Source organism: Psittacula echo (genome assembly GCF_963264785.1).
Source record: "Psittacula echo genome assembly, chromosome: 7".
NCBI lineage: Eukaryota > Metazoa > Chordata > Aves > Psittaciformes > Psittacidae > Psittacula > Psittacula echo.
Window position 1 is genome coordinate 3,492,725 of NC_137740.1, and position 10,158 is coordinate 3,502,882.

The window sequence follows — 10,158 nt, forward strand, 5'->3', positions numbered from 1 at the left end:
TCTAAAAATCACATTCTACTTGTGCACACATATTCACTCTTCTGAGTTTTACAAGATATGAGGAGAAGAGAACCCCATGTTTATGAGATGGGGATGTGGCTGAAAGAGCTTGTGACTGCACGTTAGTGCTTGTAAAACCCAAGAGGAGCTGGTGTGGTATAGGGGATTTTTTGATTTGATGATAAAAGGGATCTAGTCAGGGATAAATAAGAAGATGCATCATGTGCCTTATCAGGTGAATTTTCACATGGGTCTTACTCATTGGGAAACCACTTTTCAGACAGCATAAACTCACCAAGTGATTTGGTGGAAGCCTCTTGGAGTTCTACTAATAGAGCATATGAATGGTGCTTTATAAGCATGGGAGAAGTTTAAAGATGTTCTAATCAAGTAACAGCATGTGCAGAGCAGTGGCTGTGGGAGGGAGGGCCAGGATGCTGCTGAAAGAAACAGTCCTATGGATGTGATAGGGAAGGTATTTCAGTCAGAAACTGGGCATTAAGCAGTTTTGGGTTACTTCAGAAGCAAATGTCTGCTCTTTGCCTAACTTCAATTATTTGATTATTTCATTATTTGACTTCAAAGCACACTGATTTTTTAATATAATATAATATAATATAATATAATATAATATAATATAATATATAAATAAGATAAAAATAAAATAATAAAATTAAATAAGTAATTAAAATAATTTCTAAATTTCTAAAAACATTTATTAAATTAGATAAAAAATTAAAAATAATAAATAATTATAAAAAAATAATATAGTATTTAAAATACTGCTTGTTTTAGCTGAGCACGTCTGAGTCCCCTGTTTGTGCTGCTGCAGTAGGCCCTTAATACAGAGACCAGAAATAAGAACAGATGATGCTAAAGACAGTTAGTTAGTGTAAGCTGCCTTTAAGACCTCAAACGTGAGCTGAAAGTGGCTCTAGAACAGATCAAACCAAAGTGAAGTGGTATATGTTCCCTTTGAACCTATATTTTACGCTTGTGATTCATTTATAGCTGGAGATCTGGGAGCTTAATGGTTCTAACAACTTGAGCGCAGTGCTTGTTCCCTGCCTCACAAAGGGAAATCAAGCTTTAACTCTTTAGAAAGAGTGTTTTTTGCTTCCTAGTGTTTGTTTAATTTAACAATCCTTGCTGGATACATGTCCTTGTAATGGTTCATTTTCCCTTCTCAGCTGGAGAAAGTGTTGCAGCAGGGAGATATTGGGGAGTGTGCAGAGCCTTATATGATTTTTAAAGAATCTGATGCAGCAAAGGTAAGAATCTATTTATTTCTTTTTTGGTTCAGTTTGCTGCAAGTGCTTTAAAGCATTTTGTTATTAACAAGTTAAACGTCCAGTATTTTCTTCCATATTGGACTGTAACAGCCATTTATACTGTTCCTGGCATTAAAAGAATCCAGTTTTAATTAACAATCTAGTCAAATTCTAAAAGCCAAAGAAGAGTCAAAGACGCTTGAATCTTGATGCCTAATTGGGGTAGAGTAGTTAAAGGTCATCAGTTTTTGTAGCTGACAGGGGAGATGTGTGGTTACCATCAAGCTCAGTCATCTGTGGTTCCCTGTCCCAAAGGATCAGCTGCCTGCTTATAGCTGGGGTCAAGTGGAGCAGCCTTTGATGTGGATTTGCAGTAAAAGCTCAACTTTTCCATTGCTTCTGTGGTTTAACCCCATCACAGTACCTCTGCCTTCTTCTAGAAGGGTCATAAAGTGGATGAAATATGTTAACAGGAGATTATCCGTCAGGCCTGGTTTTGAATTGCAGAGCATTTCTGGTTCTTTTCTTCTGCTGATTTTTCTTTTTCTTTGAATATTTGTAATGATATTTATAAGAAGGGCCCTACTCAACAGCAGTTCTTTTTACACATAGTAAGAGTAATTTATATTTGTATAAGTTCAGTGTTTTGTTTCTCATTAACATTCTTTAACCCGCGCCTTCAACAGTTTGGGCATTGTCCTGTGCGGTAAAGTCCTGGGCATTCCCAAGTGCAGCAGATGGGATGGACCTGCCCAATTGGACTGATTCTTTGCCTTTCCTTCACATGTTTAAATGCAGCCTGTCTGCTCGTAGAACTAAAAGCAGAGGTTTCCTCACAGGGAGGAGTCTTATTCCCTGCAGTTGGCAGCGGGTTGCTCATTGTGGTGCATTGGAGTCTGGGTGGGAATTGTAGTTGGTAGGTTCAGGAATGCTGGTAGCACCTGCAGAATTCAGTGGCATCTGGACTATGGACTTTCCGTGGTCTTTTCACCTGCTATTTGTTTTTCTGAAGTGCTTTCTCCATTACAGCAGTGGTTATAGTAGAACAAATCTCTGCTTTTACTAGCAGTCAGGAGAGATCTCTAACTTGAGCTCAGTGTATTGTTTTACAACTCCAGTTTGTAAGGTGCAGGTAAGCTTGTAAAGGAAACCTTGAGTACGTGCAATACGAACCAGTGCTTATGGATCTCAGAAATGGCTCCTAATTTCTTGTACGGTTGGATTGAGCCAAGTGAAGATCAAAGGGTAATAGTGAGGACAGGATGAAGGGCAAAACAGAGATGCCAGCACTTCTTGGGATCAGAGGCTTTCCAATATGGCTTTTTCAAAGGGGCTGGGATGTTCATTTTTTAGTTTCAATCAAAGTCTAACAAAGTTTTGCCTTCCTAAAGTTCTTGTATATGTTTTAGCTGAAGAACTTCATGTTTTTTTGGTCTATCTCTGTCCTTGTATCAGTCCACCACAATATGAAAAGTGAATGTTTTTCACCCCAGGTATATAAGTAACATAGGTAAACCCCCTACATTTCCTGTGATCGCTCAGTTGACATGTGCCTAAGTGAAATTTTGGAATAGGAGTTGCAGGATGCTTGGGAATGTGGGTGAAAAGCTGATCTGTCAAGATCTCCTTCCCAGCAAAGTGCATAAGTGTATCCTGAGCTAGAAGAATGTGAGCAACAGAGTGCTCTTTGTTTTCACCCAGCCCTGTGTCTGGCTTAAAATCACATTAAGAAAGGCCATTTCAGACTTCATAGAGTTAAATTCAGCTTTGTGTGAAAGGGCAGTGGGCAGATGAGCTCATTGGGATTTGACAGGCTGTTCAGGAGGAGCATGAAGCCAGCTGCCTTAGGGCTGTCCAACTGTCCCACATCTGGCACTGTTGGCCTGATGGCAGTTTTGTGAAGCACAGATCCGTTTGCACAGCACTTAATGGTCCTCCTCTAGAAGGTGCTATTGAAGCACAAAATCACTACAAGGTAGAAAAGATACCACTGTTACTGATTTTCCTGTATGAACCTTTGCTCCTATTCCTCTCCTTTTAATCTCTTGGATTGAATATTCTCTTCACAGAATAAGGAGAAGTTGGAAAAACTGAAATGCCAGGCAGAACAGTTTTGCCAAAGACTGGGCAAGTATCGGATGCCGTTTGCCTGGACAGCCATTCATTTAATGAACATTGTGAGCAGCGCTGGAAGCTTGGAAAGAGACTCCACGGAAGTTGAAGTTGGCACAGGAGGTACAGTGCATCTGCACAAGGGAATGTGGGCAAATCCAGAGTTTACTGAAGGCTTGATTCATACCCTGTAGCTGCCATTGCTCCTTTAGTGCTTTCCTCCCCCTGCCCTGAGCCTTCTGATAGTCTTGGGTCATGGTTGAAATAAAAAAGTCCACGATAACAAATGGATTTATCTTTCAAGGATTTTACAAGCAAACCATCTGTTATATTATTTAAAAGTAGGCTTCTAAGACTGGGAGAGCGTTACAGGCTGATGAACATTTTCCAAAGGAGTGGATTAATCTTTGTGAACCACATAGCTCATCTGAAACTGCTCTTCAGCATCCCCAAAACTGCCAACTTCATCATCTTTCAGAGCAAGAGAAACACATAAATCTCCACACGAGAAAGACTTTTATAATAGCAGTAAGGCACTGGGGTGAGGTTGCTGTGAGAGGAGCAGAAGTAGTCAGCTGTGCTTCATAGCCTCCTGATGCCTCAGGAGTGTGATTGTCTTAGCATAACCACCTCTTCTATCACGCTTATTGCATAATTTCTGAATGCAGCACCTATTTTCCTGTGTAGAAAATCCTGGTTGGAACAAAAGTAGACTCTTGGGCTATTGTTTTTCTTCTTTTTTTTTGTAATGCCTCTCCCTTTTTGCTTTTATTTCTTGAAGAACGTAAAGGATCATGGTCAGAGAGGAGGAATTCCAGTATTGTCGGGAGGCGTTCGTTAGAGAGAACCACGAGTGGGGATGAGGCTTGCAATCTGAGCAGTTTTAGACCAGCTACTCTGACAGTGACAAACTTCTTTAAACAGGTATTGTATGAAGCCGTTTAATTAAGGAGTTGCTCCTTGGACAGAGTGATTTGATCATGTGAAGTCAGTTTAGACCTGAATGATTAATTTGTGATCTTTTCAATGCATGGAGTGTCTGTTCCCTGATCACAGAATGTCTTTGGGCAGCATGCAGTGCGTTTGTTATATCACGTGCTTAATTCTGGGGGTCCAGAGTCCATTGATGGATTCTTTCATTAAGGTTACTGTGGATAATTACTTTATGGAATTATTAGCCAGTTTTGACTTGAATGATAAAACATCATTATGGCATAGTGACTTAACCACTCCAGCTAATAGAACTGGGTCTCTCCAGGAGAACACTGGTTTATTTTGCTCCAGGTTTTTTCTAACATGGAAAAAAATCCCTGCCTGGCTTTTTGCTAAATGCTATTTGGAAAAGTGCTTATGGAAGAAAGTTCACAAACCTGAGGGTAACATCTTTGGGTTAGTGTGTGCCAAAAAGCATTCCAGATATTTTTCCTAGTCCAGCAGTTGCATAGCCTTCATCATGATGGTCATTGGACTCCTTTGGTTTCATTGAGTGATAGGCAATCCATTGAAACATGAGCAGTTTCATCAGAACCAGGTTCATCGATGTGGTTTGAGGTTGGCATCAGTTCCCTGGCCACATCCAGGGATGCCTGAGAAAGCAAAGCGTGTCCCTTTGATGCTGCTTTGCTGAGTGGCAGCTCTTCTTAGCTGGAGCTTGGGATTTGCCTGAGAAGCATTAAAAACCACCATTAAACATAATAAAATTTTTAGTTAAGCTTAGAAAATGGTTTCAGTCCATTGATTTTTGCTAAGATTTGCTTAATGCCACATCTGGTTAAGGAAAATCGTTACTTCAATGTCACCTTTGTGACATTGTGTTTAAAAAAGGGATTTACTATTGGATAACCAGCTACTTTTTGGACTGATTTCTCAATCATTGGGAATACAAAGATTCAGATTCTATATATTGAAAGTTGGTTGAACTCTCTCTTTTTCCCTTTCTGATTGTTTTGGTCCCATGCCACTTTCACTGTGGGTAGGCATCCAAAGTCTGCTCTTAAATAAGTAGTGTAAACAAGGAGAAATGTCACCAAGGGCATTGAGTTATACTGGGGCAAACCAGGGAAGTGGAGGGCTACTCATGCCTCTGGTGCTCTGTGCTGTCCTGAAACTCAGTATGACTGGAATTGAGCTCGGTGAATGGTACCTCTGGGGTCTCAGTGACTGCAGCACAGGAAGTTCCTTTCACTTGGGGTGTTGATAATATCCAGTTCTGAAACGTAGGCACCCAACATGTAGGAAGTGAGAAGTAACACACACCAGTTTAAACCTGGTCACCGAGTTAATAATGATTTACAGAAGCATTTATTTATTTCCTTTGTTGTGGTTGCTTTCACTTGACAGCTTTCAAACAGCTTCTTTTTATTAATTTGTCCTTTAAAAATTGCCTAATGTTGATTGAAGACTTGAAGCTTGATTCTTCTTTCATTTTTTATCTCCCTTCCTTTTCTTCCATTGAATACCGAGCATTTTTCTCCTTCCATTTGCTTCTTTTTTGTCATACTGTGACTTACTACTTTTGTGATCAGATACCTTCTGCTTTTTGGATAGTTACAGGGTGGCAGAGGTACATTTCCTATAATTAACAAAGTTCTGAGCTACCAGCATGTGGCACAAGGAAAGCTGACAACAGACTTCTCCTACTTCGCACCATTTCTTAACACTTCTCCTGTGAAGTGAGGCTCTTTTAGACTCATACCCAAGAAAAGGCAGAGAAGGAACAAGGATCACTACTTGAATGACGGATACTTTTTCAAACTATTATCCTTGCTAAAAAGTGGATATCTGGGGGGAATCTTCTAAGCCATTTTCAGTTTGGGAAAAGATAATATTGATGGGGAGAGAAAAGGTTTTCAATCAGAAGTTCCTGCAGCTGTCGTGATGATTAATAAGGGAAAAAGGAAGGGAAAAGGATGGAGAAATGAACTGTAATTTAGCATGTTAATGTTAACACCTTGTTCTGGGAAGGTACATTTTGGTATCAGGGGAAAGAGTGTGCAGTATTAGGTGGTTTATTCATTCTCTCACAATTCTTAAGTGTTGTAGATAACTGTTTTCTTGCTAACATCCCACAGGAGGGTGATCGCCTGAGTGATGATGATCTGTACAAGTTCCTTGTTGACATGAAGCGGCCGTCATCAGTGCTGCGAAGATTGAGACCTATCACAGGTATTGAATGAGGTCTTTCTGGCTCACATGCATTTGGTTAGTCCTTCCCTGTAGCCACCCAGTTCTTATAGATCAGCAGGTGAAAAAACCCCTAAAAAGGCATTGACAGCAATCCCTTGTAGACCACGAGCACTGAAGATGGCATTTGGGCAGGTTTTTCACTGGTCTGTGTGCACATGCAACTCATGTCACACTAAGAGTAGTATCTGTGAGGTGAGGATGCAAGCCCCAAAGACCATAAACCCATCAGGGGCTGAGGAGCCTTTGCAAAATACCACTGAGTAAAAGACCACTCTCTAGCTGAGAGGTCTCTTTCCTGGCTCCCACTTGGTTAATAGGAACAGACTCCACCTCTGTTTGAGAAAGGGAAATAGAAATGCTGGCACACCAGCAGTGAAACAGGCCCCTGACCTGTGCTATTTCTGACAATATTTACTTAACCTGGTCTTAAAAATCTCCAGTGACAGCAATCCTCCCGCTTCCTCAGTTCATCTCTTCCAGCACTCAGCTGTCCTTGGAGTGAGGTTAGGTATTAAGGAAACTTTGCAAACTTACCTTGCTGCAAATTAATGGGATGGTGGTCTGGCATGCCCTCAGGGCAGTTATCTCAGCCTTTCAAGTGCTTGAATACTGTTATTAGTTCACTCTTATCCACCTCTGTTTTGTAGCCTAACCTATTTCAGGGGTGTTTCTGCCCTTCCTCAAAGGCTGTGGTTTTACAATAGCCTGTTACCCTCTGGTAGAGTTTCTCTAATCCTGTCCATGCTTTTCTTCAGGCTCTAAACCGGTCACACTACTCCCCTGAAGCCCTCATGCCAAGTAAAGCAGCCAAATTTGCAATGTTTTACCCATGACACTGCACTAATATATCTTTAGAATGGTTGTAGCTTTCTTCTGGACATTGGTTTATTATCACTGCTCTCACCCAGTGCTTTTCTACAGAGCTGATGTTTGCCAATTACGTGTTTGTCTTCTTCTCACTGCAAACCCTCTGCTCTTCTTTATGTTTCACCTTAGTCATCTGATGCCACTTCTACTGTCCTGGCTTCCAGGTTTTTACAGGATTCCAGCCTCAGTGCCATCCACCAACAATAAATGTGGTGTCAGTGCTGTCACCTGGCTGACCAAGGAAAATACTCAGCAGTTTCAGTACGGATCAGCTTTCAGCAACTTCTGATGTATCCCTACAGTCTGATAGGCAATATTACTGATGAGAGAAGGGGTGATGAGTTCAAACTAAAGCAGGGGAAGTTCAGGTTAGATCTAAGGAAGAAGTTCTTTACTGTGAGGGTGCTGAGGCACTGACACAGGATGCCAAGAGAAGTGGTGAATGCTCCATCCCTGGGAGTGTTCAAGGCCAGGTTGGACAGAGCCTTGGGTGGCCTGGTTTAGTGTGAGGTGTCCCTGCCCATGGCAGGGGGGTTGGAACTGGATGATCTTAAGGTCCTTTCCAGCCCAACCATTCTATGATTCTATTGTTTTTAACAATAGTTGGGCCTCACAGGAGCATTATCTAGACTGTATTTCCCCAACTTGCCTATGAGAACAGCAACTGGGACTTGTTAAGATCCATCTTTTCCATTGGTTCTCATTTTCTGGTATCCCAGTTGCCCTAGATACCAGTTTGGTTCACTTTCATTTTTAATGCTTTAAACATATAATTTTTCACTGTGTTTTTAACAAATCCACATTGGCTGTAATTTATCATTTTATTTATTTATGAAAATAATATATAGGTTATTAACCTGAAGAAACAAGGCATGAATATGCTTTTTGGTCTAAATTCTATTCATTGTAATAAAACCATTTTCTTCTTACAGCTCAATTAAAGATAGACATCTCTCCAGCTCCAGAGAATCCTCATTACTGTCTGACTCCAGAGTTGCTGCAAGTCAAACTTTACCCAGACAGCCGAGTTAGGCCTACAAGAGAAATCCTGGAGTTCCCTGCCAGGGATGTCTACGTTCCAAACACCACATACAGGTCAGGATTTTGAAATACCCTTCACATTTCAGGGCCTGAGACTGGCAAGTCTGGAAATTCCTTGCTTATCATCAGGTCTGTTGCAAAACTTGCTGTATCAGTTGCTGTGCTGTGCCAGAGGCACAAAAAGGGTCTGCATTGACACAGCAGAAAATGCACAGATGTGAAGGGACAAATATATTTGTATAAAACTTGGCTGTGACTAAGAACATGGGGGAGGTTTCTCCATTTCCCCCCATTCACAGTGAAATTTAGCTGTATTCTTTTCAGTTTTATGGAGGTTTTTTCTTTGGCTGTGTGCTAAAGTCATTCCCTTACTGTTTTAATACTTTCTGACACTTTCAGTGACTTATTTCTTTAAAGAGAAGGATAGAAATGAAGAAGATGCCTAATCCCTTTGTTCATATTTCCTTTTTGATTTAAAAGCAATTTCTTTATTTACAATGCTTGAAAAATAATCTTCTGAAGACCTGGAAGATAAGAAATTTTATCTGAAGGGGGCTTATAAGGATACTGGGGAGGGACTCTTCATCAGGGACTGTAGTGACAGGACAAGGGGTAACGGGTTCAAACTGCTGGGGAGGGACTCTTCATCAGGGACTGTAGTGACAGGACAAGGGGTAACGGGTTCAAACTGAAACAGGGGAAGTTTAGATTGGATCTAAGGAGGAAATTCTTTACTGAGAGGGTGGTGAGGCACTGGAATGGGTTGCCCAGGGAGGTTGTGAATGCTCCATCCCTGGTGGTGTTCAGGGCCAGGTTGGACAGAGCCTTGGGTGGAATGGTTTAGTGTGAGGCATCCCTGCCCATGGCAGGGAGGTTGGAACTGAATGATCTTAAGGTCCTTTGCAACCCTAACTATTCTATGATTTTATGATTTTTCTAAAGTGTCTTGGAAAACAGTAACCTTTCTATAACTAAGCCCAGGCAGGAAACAGATTTCATTATGTACCACTATTCGTTTAAAGCTTTTTCGAAGTATCTTTGAAGACATTACACGTCTGGGTGGAATTGTCTTCTTCAGCTGAGTAATTTCAGCCACTTACCCACCAAACCTGTTACTTCTTGTTGTAAAAGTTAGATAAATACAAACCAGTTTTATGTAAAGCTGTTGTGGTTTAAGTGCAGTCAGTAACTCAGACCCATGCAGCCCACTCGCTCACTCCCCCTCTTCCTTCCCCCGGCTCCTGCAGGGATGGGATGGAGAATTGAAAGAACGTAACTCCCACAGGTTGAGATAAGAACAGCCCAGTAACTAAGGTATAACACAAACCACTGCTGCTGCCACCAATAATAATAATGATAAGGGAAATAACAAGGGAAGAGAATACAATACCACCTGCCGATAGCCAGCCCTACCGAGCAGTGAGCCAGCCCTTCCGGGTAACTCTCAGTTTACATCCCAGGCATGACGTGCCATGGTATGGCTAGTTTGGGTCAGGTGTCCTGTCTCTGCTTCCTTCCAGCTTCCCTTCCTCCCTGGCAGAGCATGAGACTCACAAAGTCCTTGGTCAGAGTAAACATTTGAGCAGTAACTAAAAACATCGGTGTTATCAGTGCTGTTCCCAGGCCGAAAGTCAAAACCACAGCGCTGCACCAGCTACTAAGAAGGAGTAAAAAGGACTGC

General features: G+C 41.4%; 1 protein-coding gene across 7 annotated transcripts in view; it reads left to right on the forward strand.

Moving 5' to 3' along the window:
- The window catches only part of DOCK7 (dedicator of cytokinesis 7), a gene marked incomplete at both ends in the record, with an annotated part of 112,629 nt that overhangs the window by 34,582 nt on the left and 67,889 nt on the right, over positions 1 to 10,158 (forward strand). For all 7 annotated transcript variants that reach the window (XM_080623345.1, XM_080623347.1, XM_080623346.1 and 4 more), the window contains 5 exons: positions 1,191 to 1,271; positions 3,341 to 3,506; positions 4,165 to 4,307; positions 6,455 to 6,548; positions 8,369 to 8,531. In XM_080623345.1, the coding sequence (XP_080479471.1) occupies positions 1,191 to 1,271; positions 3,341 to 3,506; positions 4,165 to 4,307; positions 6,455 to 6,548; positions 8,369 to 8,531 (647 nt within the window). The remainder of the gene's footprint in view (positions 1 to 1,190; positions 1,272 to 3,340; positions 3,507 to 4,164; positions 4,308 to 6,454; positions 6,549 to 8,368; positions 8,532 to 10,158) is intronic.